The 18,064-nt window shown below is 47.3% G+C and overlaps 1 protein-coding gene across 1 annotated transcript in view; it reads left to right on the forward strand.

Annotated features, from left to right (window-relative positions):
• POP1 (POP1 homolog, ribonuclease P/MRP subunit) overlaps positions 1-13,682 on the forward strand; it is a 35,565-nt gene extending 21,883 nt beyond the window's left edge. Inside the window, exons 9-16 of the mRNA XM_069731636.1 lie at positions 3,657-3,750; positions 4,358-4,463; positions 7,634-7,753; positions 8,112-8,227; positions 10,183-10,374; positions 10,464-10,618; positions 12,141-12,401; positions 12,903-13,682. Coding sequence (XP_069587737.1) covers positions 3,657-3,750; positions 4,358-4,463; positions 7,634-7,753; positions 8,112-8,227; positions 10,183-10,374; positions 10,464-10,618; positions 12,141-12,401; positions 12,903-13,539 — 1,681 coding nt within the window. The 3' untranslated portion in view covers positions 13,540-13,682. The remainder of the gene's footprint in view (positions 1-3,656; positions 3,751-4,357; positions 4,464-7,633; positions 7,754-8,111; positions 8,228-10,182; positions 10,375-10,463; positions 10,619-12,140; positions 12,402-12,902) is intronic.
• The last annotated feature ends 4,382 nt before the right edge of the window (positions 13,683-18,064 follow it).

An 18,064-nucleotide genomic window follows, 5' to 3' on the forward strand; every position in this document is an offset into this window, starting at 1 on the left:
CAGACTCCCCATCAACATCCTGGAGATTCGTGCTATCAGACTTGCCCTGAGTCGCTTTCACGCCCTGCTCGCGGGTCACCCAATACGAGTCCAATCGGACAACGTTACGGCGGTGGCTTACATCAACCACCAGGGGGGTACCCGCAGCAGGGCGGCGATGCAGGAAGTCTCTCACATCCTTCGTTGGGCCGAAACCAACCATTCCACCATCTCTGCGGTGCACATTCCGGGAGTCAAGAACTGGGCGGCGGACTTCCTGAGCCGCCAGGGCCTTGCCTCTGGGGAGTGGGAACTCCACCCAGAGGTCTTTCGACAGATCTGTCTTCGCTGGGGGACCCCGGACGTGGATCTGATGGCGTCCAGTTGAACACCAAGGTCCACAACTTTTTTGCACGTTCTCGGGATCCCCAGGCCATAAGAGTAGACGCGCTGATTTCTCCGTGGCATCAGTTTCAACTCCCATATGTGTTTCCTCCTCTTCCCTTACTGCGGAAGGTGATCCGAAAGATCAAGACGGAGGGAGTCCCGGTCATTCTGGTCGCCCCAGACTGGCCACGCCGCGCTTGGTACGCGGAACTCGTTCAGCTCGTAGCCGACGTTCCCTGGCGGTTACCAGACCGCCCAGACCTGCTTTGCCAAGGGCCGATCTACCACCAGAGCTCCGGGGCCCTACGTTTAACGGCGTGGCTGTTGAAACCTGGATTCTAACTCGAGCCGGTTTCTCTCAGCAGGTCATTCCCACCATGTTAAGTGCTCGCAAGGCGTCTTCCGCCTCCATTTACCACCGCGTCTGGAAATCTTTCTTGTCATGGTGCAGGCTCCGAGGTCACCCTCCGCTCGCTTTCTCTATCCCTCGCATCTTGAATTTCCTTCAGTCCGGTCTGGACTCCGGCTTGGCACTAAGTTCCCTCAAAGGCCAGATCTCAGCGTTATCCGTGCTGTTCCAGCGCAGGATCGCCGCCAACCTTCAGGTCAAGACCTTCATTCAGGGAGTCTCCCATGTGGTTCCCCCCTACAGGATGCCGTTAGAGACCTGGGATCTCAACTTGGTCCTGGGGGTTCTTCAGGAACCTCCGTTCGAACCCCTTCAAGACGTTCTGCTCTCTGTCCTCTCATGGAAGGTTGCCTTCCTGGTAGCGGTGACGTCCATCAGAAGGGTTTCAGAGCTCGCCGCTTTATCCTGTCGGGCTCCTTTCCTTGCCTTTCATCAGGACAAAGTAGTCCTACGCCCTTCCCCGGCGTTTCTTCCGAAGGTGGTCTCATCTTTTCATCTTAACGAGGACATCATTCTTCCCTCCTTTTGCTCGCAGCCCAAACATAGGGTTGAGAAGGCTCTCCATACTCTGGACGTGGTACGGGCCCTCAGGAGGTACATTTCCAGAACGGCTCATTTCAGAAAATCGGACGCCCTTTTTGTGCTCCCGGAGGGTCACAGAAAGGGTTTGGCTGCGTCTAAATCCACGATAGCCAGATGGATCCGATCTGCTATCCAGGAATCCTATCGGGTCAGGGGCAGTCCTATCCCGGCGGGGATTAGAGTACACTCCACTCAGTCGATGGGTGCTTCCTGGGCCATCCGGCACCAGGCAACAGCGGAGCAGGTTTGCAAGGCCGCAACGTGGTCCAGCCTGCATACTTTCACGAAGCATTACAATGTCCACATATTCACTCCTCTGCGGACGCGGCCCTTGGCAGGCGTATCCTGCAAGCGGCCGTTGCGCATTTTGTAGTCAGATGGTACACAGTTATTTGGTTATATTGTTTCCCTCCCAGGGACTGCTTTGGGACGTCCCATGGTCCTGTGTCCCCCAATGAGGCGAAGGAGAAATAGGGATTTTTGTGTGTACTCACCGTAAAATCCTTTTCTCCGAGCCACTCATTGGGGGACACAGCACCCACCCTGGTAGCCTTACGGCTCGTTACCTTTTTTGGTCTTTGACATGTTATATTCTAATGTTACTTGATATATTGTTGTTATCCTACTGCTTTTGCACTGAACTGGGTCTCTGGAAGCCAGCATGAGGGTGTATACTGCAGGGGAGGAGCTAACCTTTTTTTGTCTCAGCTTAGTGTCAGCCTCCTAGTGACAGCAGCATAACCCATGGTCCTGTGTTCCCCAATGAGTGGCTCGGAGAAAAGGATTTTACGGTGAGTACACACAAAAATCCCTATTTTAAACACGAAAAATAAAAAAAAAGTATTTTTCATATCTTCTATCCAGCGAACGCTGCTGGTGAGAAGATATGAATGGCGGCTTCAGCACCACATGGGGGGACAGCGCTTACTGTAGCGCTGTCTCCTGCACGGCACACGTCCGTGTAAAACACGTCCGTGTGCGGTACGTGTTTTACACTGACCCATTGACTTTAATCGGTCCTTGTAATCCGTGCGCTCCCACGAACACTGACATGACTCCGTGAAAACACGCTGACGTGCAGAGACACATTGACTTCAAAGTGTCTACGTGAGTGTGTCTCCGGTACGTGAGGAAACTGTCACCTCACGTACCGGAGCCACTGACGTGTGAAACCGGCCTTAGTGAGTTTAACTGGCTAATTTTAAGCAAGGAGAGAAAGACACTGCATAAATGTGTGCATATGAAATCCAACTTTATTATATAGAAACAAAGGACATACAAAATATAAAACCATTTAAAACATGATCCATGAGGATCGAAAACAAACACACCCTGTCCCTCTCTTAATACGAAATTGAACATGAAGAGGAAGTCCTGGCTGCAGCTGATTTCTGACTGCCTCTTCCTGCTCAATTCGACAGGAGGCGTGGACAGTGACCCCAGCGTTGATTGGACGTTGGGTACCACGTGTCATACAACCGCACGTGAGCCCCAGGACCGCAAGTGCAGACACCGCAGGAACCGCGCCGGTACAAGGTTTTGTTTTGTTTTTTGTTTTTTGTTTTTTATCGAAACCAAACATTTAGATCAAGAAGGGTTTGTCCTGGTAGTGGGCAACCCATTATAAAGGTGCAAAAAGTTCTCAAATGATTGTATGACTTCCTTCTTGTCATGTAAAAAAACATCCTGACACTTTTTACAGTATGCAGACTTTCTAGATCTGCTATGTCCTGAGAATTAAAGCTGACCTAGAGATTACATTGTCTAGCTACACAGATATTCTGGCCCCATTCTCAGGGTGGCCAAGATTACGGTAAATACATTTGTTTTTAGTTTCCTATTAGTGATGAGCAAATATACTCGTTGCTCGGGTGTACTCCAAGTATTTTTTAGCGCTCGGGGATTGTTTTTTTTTTTTCTTTTCACTGCAGCTGGTTGATTTACAGCTACTAGCCTGCTTGATTACATGTGGGGATTCCCTAGCAACTAGGCAACCCCCACATGTACTTAGCCTGGCTAGTATCTGTAAATCATTCAGGTGCAGCAATAAAAACTAAATCTCCGAGCACTAAAAAATACTCGGAGGACACCCGAGCATGCTTGAGAAATCTCGAGTAACGAGTATATTCGCTCATCACTATTTCCTATACATAAGGTTGGGACTCGTTCTACTGTCTATTACAAGTTGTAGGCCTGGTTTTCTGCACAATATATTTGGCTTTTACGCTCGCGCGTTCTCTAGTCGAGCTCAACAAATGCTCAACCACAAAATAATCAATAGAATTTAACTTTTTTTCAGAGACCTGACAATGGAAATTGTACGCTATAGACTTGTTGGGCCAATGTCCAACTGTGTGCTTGGTGATGCCCTGCATGTTGCCCCACTGCATAAGGTGAGAATATGATTAGCGCCTGCCTTTTTTGTCTTATCGATCTCTACATTTAAAAAAAGCAAAATTATATCTAAGGCTAGGGTCACATTGCGTTAGTGCAATCCGTTTAGCGCTAGCGGATTGCGCTAACGCAATGTTTTTTATGGGGCCGCGTTCGGGGTCGCGGTAACGTCCCCGCTCTCGCAGATCCCCCGATCTGCGAGAGCGGGGAACGGACCGCGGGCGCGCCTCGGACGCTGCAAGCAGCGTCCGTGGCGCGCCAGGAATCTCCGGCGCGTCGCTAGCGCGTGCCGATCATGGCACGCGCTAGTGTAGCGCGTTCCCATTAGCGTGAATGGGCGCGTTAACGGACGCGTTGCACGGCGTTAATTTCGCCGTGCAACGCTGTCCGTTTAACGCGGTCCCATAACGCAATGGGAACCCAGCCTAACAGAATGTACACCAGTCTCACCAGGTGCACAAGATTCTTGGCCATTTTGTTAAATGTATCCATAGGCTCCTGTTTACCCTACAGAAGCTGAAATATTTTTCCCTTTTTAAATTTTTGTTTTTTCCTTTTTGATATAATAAATTTAACTATGATGATGAATAATGGTTTCCCACACAGGACACTGAAGATTCAGGACCGCACAACTGGTGGGCAGATTATTGTCAAAATCCAGATGATGTTCTTCGTCATAGCAGTCAGGAATCCTTGTTTAAGTTACTGAAAAGTAAGTCTTTCCTATTCCGCATCTGCATGTTTATATTGGTTCCATCCCCTTGATAAAGCTATGCATTAAAGAAGCGAAACGTACCTTGGGGTATTTTTGGATCCAGTCCGATGCCACCCACCCTTTGCCTTTACCGGTAAGCGCTATTTAAAGTACAAGTACTCTTTTAGAACTACATTTTTGTCATAGAATTAAATAAGGCGCACACTTGGTGTATCGCTGCAGTATTACATTGAACTCAAGTTTGCGGGAACAAAGGCTACATAAACCCTACAAGACGAATAGAGGCTGTCCTGATGGCACAACTCTTATATCCCAGGAACACAGGGCTGTTCTGATGGCGCAACTCTTATATCCAGGGGACACAGGACTGTTCTGGTGGCACAACTCTTATATCCAGGGAACACAGAGCTGTTCTGATGGCGCAACTCTTATATCCAGGCGAACACAGGGCTGTTCTGATGGCACAACTCTTATATCCAGGGGACACAGGACTGTTCTGGTGGCACAACTCTTATATCCAGGGAACACAGAGCTGTTCTGATGGCGCAACTCTTATATCCAGGCGAACACAGGGCTGTCCTGATGGCGCAACTCTTATATCCAGGGAACACAGGGCTGTCCTGATGGCGCAACTCTTATATCCAGGGAACACAGGGATGTCCTGATGGAGCAACTCTTATATCCAGGGAACACAGGGCTGTCCTGATGGCACAACTCTTATATCCAGGGAACACAGAGCTGTCCTGATGGCACAACTCTTATATCCAGGGAACACCGGACTGTCCTGGTGGCACAACTCTTATATCCAGGGAACACAGAGCTGTCCTGATGGAGCAACTCTTATATCCAGGCGAACACAGGGCTGTTCTGGTGGCGCAACTCTTATATCCAGGGAACACCGGACTGTCCTGGTGGCACAACTCTTATATCCAGGGAACACAGAGCTGTCCTGATGGCACAACTCTTATATCCAGGGAACACAGGGCTGTCCCGATGACACATCTCTTATATCCAGCTTTGGTACAACTCTCAGTAAATGGAGAGTGGCTTTTATGGCTGCAAACTTTTAATAGGTTCAAAACATTGCAAAAATATGGCTGCTAGCTCCAATGGGGAAAAAGCGCCACATCTGTCTTGGAGCTCAGACCTATTCACTTCATTTAGGCAGATCTGCATTACCAGACACTACCTACGGACAGGTATGGTGCATCTTATGAGGATAATTGATCCATGATTTTCTAATACCGTATATACTCGAGTATAAGCCGACCCGAGTATAAGCCGACCCCCCCTAATTTTGCCACAAAAAACTGGGAAAACTTATTGACTCGAGTATAAGCCTAGGGTGGAAATGCAGCATTTACCGGTGAATTTCAAAAATAAAAATAGATCATTATTTCCCCATAGCTGTGCCATATAGTGCTCTGCACCGTTCATTGTGCCCCCTAGCTGTGCCATATACGGTGCTCTGCACCGTTCATTGTGCCCCATAGCTGTGCCATATACGGTGCTCTGCACCGTTCACTGTGCCCCATAGATGTGCCATATACGGTGCTCTGCACCGTTCACTGTGCCCCATAGCTGTGCTGTGCCATATACGGTGCTCTGCACCGTTCACTGTGCCCCATAGCTGTGCTGTGCCATATACGGTGCTCTGCACCGTTCACTGTGCCCCATACATAGCTGTGCTGTGCCATATACGGTGCTCTGCACCGTTCACTGTGCCCCATACATAGCTGTGCTGTGCCATATACGGTGCTCTGCACCGTTCACTGTGCCCTATAGCTGTGCTGTGCCATATACGGTGCTCTGCACCGTTCACTGTGCCCCATAGCTGTGCTGTGCCATATACGGTGCTCTGCACCGTTCACTGTGCCCCATAGCTGTGCTGTGCCATATACGGTGCTCTGCACCGTTCACTGTGCCCCATAGCTGTGCTGTGCCATATACGGTGCTCTGCACCGTTCACTGTGCCCCATAGCTGTGCTGTGCCATATACGGTGCTCTGCACCGTTCACTGTGCCCCATAGCTGTGCTGTGCCATATACGGTGCTCTGCACCGTTCACTGTGCCCCATAGCTGTGCTGTGCCATATACGGTGCTCTGCACCGTTCACTGTGCCCCATAGCTGTGCTGTGCCATATACGGTGCTCTGCACCGTTCACTGTGCCCCATAGCTGTGCTGTGCCATATACGGTGCTCTGCACCGTTCACTGTGCCCCATAGCTGTGCTGTGCCATATACGGTGCTCTGCACCGTTCACTGTGCCCCATAGCTGTGCTGTGCCATATACGGTGCTCTGCACCGTTCACTGTGCCCCATAGCTGTTCCACATAAATTTGTGCCGCCGCTGCCGCAATAAAGAAAAAAAAACACATACTCACCTCCCTTGATTGCAGCTCCCGGCGTCTCGTTCCGGCGCCTCCATCTTCCCGGCGTCTCTGCTCTGACTGATCAGGCAGAGGGCGCCGCGCACACTGTATGCGTCATCGCGCCCCCTGCCTGAACAGTCAGAGAGCGCAGACGCCGGGAAGATGGAGGCGCCGGCCGGGAAGATGGATCGGCGCCCGGCGGCTGGAACGCGGACAGGTGAATATGCTATACTCACCTAGTCCTGGCGATCCTCGCGCTGTCCCCTCCTGTCTTCGGTGCCGCAGCTTCTTTCTCTATCAGCGGTCACCGGCACCGCTGATTAGAGAAATGAATAAGCGGCTCCGCCCCTATGGGAGGTGGAGCCGCTTATTCATTTCTGTAATGAGCGGTCCCACGTGACCGCTGAAGAGAGGAAGAAACTGCAGCGCCGAAGCCCGTGGGACGGCAGGGACAGCGCGAGGATCGCTGGGACTAGGTAAGTATACCCCAGCGCCCTCACCCCCTCACCCGCCGACCCCACCGCTACCGTGACTCGAGTATAAGCCGAGGGGGGCACTTTCAGCCCAAAAATTTGGGCTGAAAATCTCGGCTTATACTCGAGTATATACGGTACTTTTTTTTTTTTATCATAACTTGTTTGCCCATCTTTGCATCAAAATGTGTATAGTTTTATTTTTTAATTAATGTAATATCTGTATAAAAAAAAAAAATTTTTTTTTTTGTTTTTTAATTTTGTCCCATGTTAGCCATTTTTTAATTTCACAAATCTGTATAAACCTGTTGTGTGTTTCCAGGTGTAGAGTCTCCCGCACAGATACCAGCTGGAACCGTTTTGGGCCTCACTGTCGGGGATCCAAGGCTGAACTTGCCCAATAAAAGGACAAAATCCATTCCAAATCTAAAAAACTACACAGGTGAAGCTCCGATCTTCCTGCAGCCTTTTTGAGGATTTTAGGTTGCCCTTTTGTTTCTCTACTGGCCTTGTGCTCGGTGGGAGCCTCTGTCTTTCCATACAGATGACCCAGGTTCGATTCCTGGCTTGGCCAAATAGAGTACTCTGCTGATTTTCTTGCTGATTCATGCATTATTCCTGGTGGTGTGTCTATATGTATGTATACACTCCTGGTGATGGTAGGAATTTCCCTTAAAGGTCACTGTTGGAGTTGGGTGAACCCTTTGGAGCCTGTCGCTGCGATCTGTACAGATATTCCAGATTCGGCAGCGTTTGCCTGTTGATAGATGGAATTTGTCCTCTGTTTTTTCATCCTCTAGATGGAGAGAAGGTGAAGTCCTTAGCAGTGGCAGGAGTTCCCGTGGAGTGCACGGAGAGTCTCATCTGGTCTTCTGATGTGCGATCGCACGTGGTGGATAATAAAATGTCAGAGCAGGTGAACGCAGGGCAATATCTCCAAGGCAGGGGTGGGCAGTCAATGTTCCCAAGGGGTCCGTATGAGAAACTGTGACTGTTGTGGAGGGCTGCACTAATGGGCTGAAATTTAATTCTGCTCAACATTGTGTTTTTAATTATTGTATATTAATACAATTTGTATCGCCTAATATTGAGCAAAATTGAGTATGCAGACTCTCCTTCCAGCCCCTACGCCCCACTCCCTCCCCATAGCCAAATATATACAGGCATACATCCCATACACCTATAATTAGAAAAAAAACCACATGCACTCCTCTCCCGTCACTCTTCTATGGTCTCCGGTGCACTGACTCTCTGCACAGCAGACACGTGATCTTGTGACTTCATCGCGGCTGCTGTCTGTCACACAGGCAGATTGGTGGAAGAAGGAGTCTTCTCCAATGTATTCACTGCGTCTTCATCTCAAGTGTGTGTATGTATGTGTAAAATAAATATATATATATATATATATATATATATATATATATATATATATATATCTATATATATATATATATAGTGGTGGGCATGGTGCAGGTCATGGATCATTTTTAGCCCTTCAACTGTCTTGATTGACGACTGGCCTGAGATAGCCAGAAGGCTGCATTTCGCCCAGGTCGTTCTGTACAAGGCATTATTTCTTCGGACATTGTGTTTACATTGATTTCAAGCAAAGATGTGACTATAGGCATGGTGCAAACGTATGTTGGGGCCTCATAATCGAGTGATTCCTGTGTTATTGTGAAACTACGAACTATTAAGCCATGTATATGGCATGGCCTAAAAGAAAGATGGCTGTAGCAGACTTGGAGGCCATAGTTGGGCTTATGACTGCCGTAATAGGCCACTGTCCCTTTGCGATAGCGTTGCTTCTTTCTGTTAGACTCCTAAGAGGACGTTGTAGCCCTTTTAGACCCACTCTGCTCAGTCACCGCTGCTGTTTCTGCATGTGAGGTCTCCTAGTCACATAGTAACAAGAGGTGGGCCTGACCGGAAAGTGTTATGATGAATGCAACCTTTAGGTAAAGTTCCCCTAATGAGTTTTTGACGCTGGAAACTTTCACTGCGCAAAAAATCACATGGTCTTACAGTTCCAGAAAAGGAAATGACATTTATAGAAGTCTCGTGTTTTTTTTTTTTTTTTTTTTTCTTATCTTCTCCCCTCGGACCAAGCCGGCTTGAGGAAAAGATTGCAGCATGTCCATTTTATCCAATTATCGGATCGCATGCGGCCATGCAAATCAGGGAGTGCGGTGAAATCCTCGGACGGCACACAGATGTCCTCTGATTTCCACGCACTGACACAATGGAGAAGATGGAGAAATTGTGTTCTCCATCTTCCCTGCAGTGTACTCAGAGTCTCTCATTCAAGAGAATCGGGTCACACTATGCTGACACTGACCAGCGTGTCATCTGCATGATTTGCCCTATTCGTGGTCCTGTGCGCCAGCCCATGAGATCTCCTCATTAATATTAATCTTTTACAGGACCATTTACAGTTTCCTATGCTACAGAATTGTATGCCATCTGTAAAAATTAAATGTCATACTAATGGTCCATACGGCTTCAGATTTATCAGATTTTATATTTTTTTTTTTCTCCCCCCCACCCCCGCCCCCCTTCCTTACACCAATCAGATCTCAGAGTAAATCACAGCATGCGAATTACAGCTAAGAAAAAATACTTATATCTGCGCTGCCTCATTGAATAACCTTGGTCCCAGTATTCCTCACTATTGAGAACACATTCGTGATCTGCTGATCTGAGCATGCATGTGTACGGGGGTGGGAGGAATCCTCATCTGGTCTATGACCTGAATTAGAGGTATGTTTATAGTACCCTAAAACTTTTTATGCAAGCGCAGCTACGTCTACATGACTAACAGAGATGGCGGAAAAAAAAAGTTACTTCTGAATTCTAGCTGTTATATTACAGGATATTAACAGACTAAGGAGTTCGCTGCTTGTACCAGGTTCAAAGCTGCAGCTAGGCAATCGTGAGTCTAAGATCCCGGTCCTGTTAATCCAGCAGCCTGGCAAGGTGACTGGTAAAGATCGCCCAGGGTGGGGCAGCGGATGGGACATCTGCCTTCCAAAAGGATGGGGAATGGCCTTCTGGATTCCACTTGTAAGTTAATGGTTTTATAATTTATTTATTTATTTATTTTTTTAACTTAATGCAATGTCATCTGGAGTCTATATAATGCAAATTTTCAGATTTACAGGGGTGTCCGGGTTGGGGGTCAACAGCAAGGGCTGCAACACTATAGATATATGGGGGCTCCAAATGTGCCAGGTGACTTCCCTGACACCCCTGCTGGAGTCCTGTCTGCACAGGAGGCTAAAGCCCAGCTGCTTGAAAAGTACAACAGGTAAGACCATTAAACTGCGGTATTTCGTGGTGTTTTCATACTTTTGTAGCACATGTGGACAATCCCAGAGTCGTGGCTTTATTCAGATGTAGCTTTCAAAAGTTATCTTTTGGCCAATATTTACCGTATTTCTCAGACTAGAAGACCCAACTGGCTAGGGATGAGGAGGGGGTGGTGCATACACCCCAGGATGGGGATGTGGGGGGGGAACCATGCACCCCGGGATGGGGGGGGGGGGGGGGACCATGCACCCCGGGATGAGGGGGGGGGGGGGGGGAACCATGCACCCCGGGATGAGGGGGGGGGGGGGACCATGCACCCCGGGATGGGGATGAGGGGGGACCATGCACCCCGGGATGGGGATGATGAGGGGGTGGGGGGACCATGCACCCCGGGATGGGGATGTGGGGGGGGGGAACCATTCACCCCAGGATGGGGGGGGGGAGACCATGCACCCCGGGATGAGGGGGGGGGGGGGGGGACCATGCACCCCGGGATGGGGATGAGAGGGGACCATGCACCTCGGGATGGGGATGATGAGGGGGTGGGGGGACCATGCACCACGGGATGGGGATGATGAGGGGGTGGGGGGACCATTCACCCCAGGATGGGGATGAGGGAGGGGGACCATGCACCCCAGGAGGGGGGGGGGGGGAGGGAACCATGCACCCCAGGATGAGGGGGCCATGCATACCAGGATAAGGGGATATTACAGCAGTACAGCATTGACAATATTTTTTGCTTCAATTATTTTTTTTTTTTTCTGAATTTCTTCCTCCTAAAACCTAGGTGCGTCTTATGGTCCAGTGGTTCTTATAGTCCGAAAAAAAAAAAAAAAAAAAAAATGGTAAATCGGCATTGGCCTGTCAATTATGTTCTTTGCACCCACAGCTGCCATCCAACCATGTTGTGAGGCACAAAAGGCTTAAAGTAATTTCTCACTACATGTCGCAGGGGATCTGTGCACGCCAACCCTCACCTGTTGCTGAAACATAGGAATTAATGTGCCCTGTGTTAATGGAGGGAAAATGTGGATTCACGCCCACTGCTCAAGTCACTGATGTGTCCATGATTTTATTATAATTTAAGGGTACAATAATAAATAATTTGAGCCTAAAAAGTACTTTTTTTTATCATTAATAGTGATGAGCGAGTGTACTCGTTGCTCGGGTTTTCCAGAGCACACTCGAGTGATCTCCGAGTATTTGTGACTGCTCGGAGATCTAGTTTTCCTTGCCGCAGCTGAATGATTTACAGCTACTAGCCAGCTTGATTACATGTGGGGATTCCCTAGCAAGCAGGCAACCCCCACATGTAGTCAGGCTGGCTAGTAGCTGTAAATCATTCAGCTGTGTCAACAAAAACTAAATCTCCAAGCAGTCACAAATACTCGGAGACCACCCGAGCGTGCTCGGGAAAACCTGAGCAACGAGTATACTCGCTCATCTCTAATCATTAAGAAACATTTGCACTTTAGGATAATATTTAAAGATATAACATCACGTTTTATGGTCTACACTAGACGTCCACCTGCAAAGCGAACAAATTTCATCAAGCATGGCGTTTTGGCCCCTTTTTATTGCCCCTGGAATCCGCTCACAGGAGAATGGCAGATGCGGCTTCCCATTGGGGTGGAACTTTCTAAAGTGAAGCCACAGATCGATGAACTTGAGACCAAAGTAAAAACTTCTCCAAATAATGAAGAAATGGAGTTTTCTGCAGTCAACGCTGAGCCGGAGACCACACTGGAGGAGGACACGAGAAGAGACTTCTCTGTCCTAAGGTTTGTGGCATTTTTAATGCAGAAATAATGTCGGAAAGTATTTTTTTTACTGAAAAGTAGTAACTGGGGAAAAAAGTTGCAGCAGATGTGGCTGGAAAATGAATGGGGAGTTATCATAAATGGGTAAAATTGCAAGCAAGCTGTTTTGCAACTTCCCTTATTATTACTACTCTCCCTTTTCAAGAACAGTGATTTTTTTTTATTTTTTTCCTTCATTTTGTATAGTTTATTGCTTGATGCCTAGGTTACCAGCCACTTCTGCACTCCTATCTGAGGTGCCCAGTCTGTTAGGTTAGGAGTGCAGCACTTGTAAGCTCTTGCTGGAACTTGCTTGACTTGTTCCTTCAAAGATTATCTTCTCTGAGAAGAATTTCGGAGAATAATATGCTTTGCCTCAATTGTGCAGCTGGTCTGCGATTCATTCTGCGTGAATTGCCTGACATGTTCCCTTTAACAGTTCATGTGCTCGGATAAACATATTTTTTCTTTTCTGTTCACTAGGAGTAAAAAGATCCTGAAGATGCTTTCTGCCCTTGTTGCTCCGGTTGGCCATGGAAGTAAAAGACCAAGTGATCTGCGTTCTCACGACTTGTCCAGTCTATTGGGCTCCGTTCTGTCACACTTCCCACGGTCCTTGGTTTGGGTCCGGCTGTCAATGGTGACTAAGGGGAGTCCTGAGCTCCACTCCTTGATCTGCATCCCATCTGAGCAGGACTTTCTTAACCTACAAAAGGACAAGTCATTCGCTGGGCCCCTGGAACCCAAACATGGGGATCATTTTAAGAAGAAAATACTGAAAATTAAGAAGGACAAAAAGAAAAAGAAAGTAAAGACAAATGACAAAACGGACCGAAGTGATGCCACAGAAGAGCCCTCGTGTAGTGATGACCTGACGCTAGGGCTCTGGCCTAGTCCTCTACCGGAGCTCACCACTCACTGCAGGCGGCTGCTTCTAGGTTATGTAACCCAAGGAGATTTCTCCATGGCTGTGGGTTCCGGCGAGGGCTTAGGCTTTGTTAGTTTGACGGGACTAGCACACATGTTATCTGGTCAACCTGAAGACAAGGCTGGACTTGTGCTAATTAGGAACCTCACGTCCCTTCAGTATAGATTTGCTAAATTGACCGTTGAGGTATAAATTTCAACGAGTTCTCTGGCTTTACACTGAGATAAGTGCAAGGTGCCTCATTGACCACTCTGGTGTGAGCCGTAATTCTGTCATATTGGAGTATATAAAGATTAAAAAATGGCACCTACGCACTGAAGGCATGATGGTGACAAGTGCCATTTACCGCTTACTCTTGTGGTCAAGATGAATTCCTACGTTACGAATTAATATGTGGAGCCTCATGCACATGGCCATCCTACAGCTCCATGATGGGCTCCAGTAGAAGTGCTGATATGTTATACTGGGCCATACCCAGGTTTATTTTTCTGTAGTATTCTGGCGTGCTCCATTATACACAATTAGTGATCTCCCCATGAATCTTTTACGTGGACCAGGTATGGTTCTGCCATATCCTGAAAATGGGGTTTTCCACCCCATTCTTTCACTTTACATGTGCCCCCAGTGTTTGTGTGAGGAAAAAATAACATATACCTAACCTTGTACCATGGTATACGCAGGCTGTGTCAGGTCACATGTTAATGGGATTTGGCTACTGATGAGCCCTCGGGTACTTTTTTTTTTTTTTTTATGCGAACGCTTCTCAGTGTGAATCTGAGCCGTGTGCAAGAGACCGGACCTCCAATATCTGCTCTGTTTCTTGTGTTATCTGCAACAAATTACTTTTTAATCCTGCTTTATTTTCTTGGAGACACATTTTGTAGCGGACTGCTGTAGATATCTATCAGCTCCTGCCAATATATCAAACTGCGCATTAATATATTATTGCGATATGTCCAATTTCTGTCCTGCCTGTGTATAAACTTGGATATGTGTAAATTCATATTGCCCTGTGTGTGTGTGGACTTGGGTCATGTAAGTGCTGGAGACGGACATTCCGGTCTACCAGAAGGCCAATTTCACAGATCCGTGTCTGTGCTGTGATGTCCGTATCGGCCACAGGTTTCCTAACCCAAATGTGACCGTGTCATATGTGCCTGAGTCTGCGGAGTCCGGATCAGGAGCCCTGTAGAGGGTCTGTGCTTCATGGTCCGTATTTATTGTGATGCGTGGATGTGTGAAACTGGCCTCGTAGTAAGGTCAAACTCTGGAAAGAAATTTTAAAATTCCAACTGATATTCCTCACCGACAGTATTTCCGGACTTAGTAGAATTGATGTTGGGTTTGGTCTTAACTTCCAAACTTGGTAAAACGTTATCGCCTATTGCTAGGAATTACTGCTGGGACCCCCACCGCTCCCAAGAACGGAGGCTTTGAAGAAGTCTTTGTGACTGGAGCGGTTGTTGATCACTGCCGCTCCACTCATTCTAATGAGTGCCGAAGACTAGCCGAATGCAGTGCTTGGCTACCTACGCCTTTCCAATAGAGAATGAAGGGCGCAGAGAGCTCTTCTCTCCAGATCAGTGGGGGGGCCAGACGGGCGGCCCTCCAGCGATTGGGAAGTTATCTGCTATCCTGTGCATAGGGCGTAAGCTTTTTACAATCTCTAACACTAGAACTAGAATTACGCTTTAACCTTTGAAGCAAGATTTCAATTTGCCTTAAATGGATATTCCCATCTCCAAGATCCTATCCCAATATGTAGTAGGTGTAATTATATTCGCAAATGCCGCCAATTATAAATGTATAGTTTTTCTGATTCGCTGTCTTTCCTCATGTGCAAGGCATTGTCGGACCTTAGGTATCCGTAGTTACGACCACTGATATAGTGACAGGAAATTGGTTAGTTGCTAGAGGTCGTAACCATGGATACCCAATGTCTTGCAATGCCTGCACATGAAGAAAGAGACATGACTAATCAGAAAAACTATTCTACATCACTAATTTGTAGGCATTTGCTAATATTATTAATAATATTATTACAACTACTACTACATGTTGAAATAGGATCTTGGAGATCGGAATACCCCTTAAGGCTGGGTTTGTGCTGCATTTTTTTTTTCTTTTTTTATAACCTTTATGAAAAAGCGAAGAATAACTTAACTCAATTATGTACAAGTGTGGAGCTTGTAATTTTCTTGTTAGGAGGTGGAAAAAATTGTGCTTATCCAAAACCTGTGTTCAGTATTGCTGCTCTTCATGATTCACTTCAATAGGCATTGATGCGATACCAGGGGCAGCCCATGGACACGAAATACTTTGCTCAGTTTCTAGAGGTAAGAAGCAGACTTGTTAAAATATTAAATACTCAAGCACCACATTTAACCCCTTAGTGACCACCAATATGACCTAAAACTGACCTGAGATATAAGTGAACAGCATCCCCGGAGGGGTGGAGATGTCAGCTGTACACTATAGCGCAGGGGTGTCAAACTGCAATCCTCCAGGGCTGCAAACAGGTCATGTTTTCAGGATTTCCTTGTACTGCACAGGTGATAATTTAATCACCTACACACATAATGATTACAGCACCTTGTGCAAAGCCAAGGAAATCTTGAAAACACGCATGGTTTGCGGCCCTTGAGGAATGCAGTTTGACACCCCTGCTATAGCGGACACCCTGCTGCATCAGCCACGATTGGTGTTGGCACTGACCATGGCTGTTTAACTCCTTAGATGCTGCGGTCAATAGGAGACTACGGCATGTAGGGAGTACGGCACATTGGTGACTACAGCATTTAGATGGTTAACGGAATGTGGGTGCTCCTTCATTAACCCCCTCGGCACCATGAGATCATGACTGTGGTCCTTATGGTTTGCCATAGCCAAACAATGGCCTTAGAGCAGTGGTCACCAACTCCAGGCCTCGAGGGCCGCCAACAGTGCAGGTTTTCAGGATTTCCTTAGCATTGCACAGGGGTTGGCATCATCACCTGTGCAGATGATCACATTACCACCGATGCAATAAATCCTGAAAACCTGCACTGTTGGCAGCCCTCGAGGCCTGGAGTTGGGGACCCCTGCCTTAGAGTTTACCTGCTATAGGGGGCCTACACAGAATAAGTTCCTGAAAAGCACCTGAAGGGTTAATTACCTGAAGACAGGGTTGAATGTTAACTGACTATGTTCTCAAAATGGTATCACTTTTGGGAGTTTTCTAATAAGTCACCTCAAAAACGAATATGCCCGTAAAATTTTCTTGAAAAACTAGTGTGTGTGTGTGTGTGTGTGTGTGTGTGTATATATAATTTTTTGATGGCAGCCTGATTCTAACGCATTGGGTATTCTAGAATATGTATGCGTAGTGTATAGCACAGCCCACATAGTGTATAGCAATGTGGGTATCATATCCCTGTTAAAAAAAATTAAAAAAAAGTTATATACTCACCTTCCGTTGGCCCCTGGATCCAGGAAGCGGTTACCAACGCTCCTTGTGCGCTCCGGTCTCGAGTGCATTGCGGTCTCGCGAGATGATGACATAAGGGTCTTGCGAATGGAAACAAGCCCTAACCCCTCGGCTCTGGGGTGTCTGCTCTCCCTCCAGCTCTCTCCTCACAGGTGGACTACCGCGTGTATTCACACTGGCAAATCTTTTGGGCCCAGGCATAAGAAGTTTTCGAGGTAATGGATAATATGTGCCCCTTTAGAAACGTCCATGATGACCTATTCGAGGAAGCAACTAAACGCCTCTAATAGTGAGCAGGATATGGAGCATCCCATGGGCAAACAGCGATCTATGTAGTATGCTCCTTCACAGAAGCAGCCCAATGAGAGGACACTATTCGGAGACACAGGTAGTAACCGGAAAGCCCCCTCAATGTCTGTTTTGGCCATTAGGGTGCCCCTTCCCAACTTCTTGACCCTCCTGATTGCCTTGTCAGTATATAGTACTGTACTTGGTTCCGCGTCGATGTTGTCGTTTACTGACCTGCCCCTTGGATATGACAAATGGTGGATTAGTCTGAATGTATTGGGTTCCTTTTTTGGCACGACTCCCCAACGGGGATAACACTACCTCTTCTAAGGAAAGTGTTTTGAATGAACCCGCCGCCATTCTACCTAAAGATATTTCTTTTCATCACGACGTCTGGGTATTGGTAGGCTGATATTAGATTTTTACTCCAGCCTTTCTTGATTTTTAGAAGGGCATGACATGCCTATATCTGTGTCTCCTCCTCCTTTTACTCCTCCACCTCTTTTATTTTCGCATGACTATATGTACTTGTGACTTTTCCATATGTTGTGACTTCTGAGCAGTTTGTCAGCTTTTGGACACCTTTTAGGGTATGTGCACATGTTGCGGATTCTCTGTGGATCCGCAGCGTTTTTTGCGGTGCAGAAACACTGCAAATCCGCAATTGATTTACAGTACAATGTAAATCAATGAGAAAAAAAAATGCTGTGCATACTTTGCGGAAAATCCGCTGCGGAAACGCTGCGGTTTAAAAAAAAAAGTAGCATGTCACTACTTTTTTGTGAATCTGCAGCGTTTTTGTACCCATTCCATTATAGAAAACCGCAGCAAAAACGCACAAAAAACACGACAGATCCGCAGGTGCGTTTTCTGCCAGGAGAGGCAGAATCGCACCAGAAATTCCTAAGGCTAATCCGCAACGTGTGCATATAGCCTTAAGGTGTTTTCTATGTGTTTGTTTGT

This window comes from Ranitomeya imitator, chromosome 6 (genome assembly GCF_032444005.1).
Source record: "Ranitomeya imitator isolate aRanImi1 chromosome 6, aRanImi1.pri, whole genome shotgun sequence".
Taxonomy (NCBI): domain Eukaryota; kingdom Metazoa; phylum Chordata; class Amphibia; order Anura; family Dendrobatidae; genus Ranitomeya; species Ranitomeya imitator.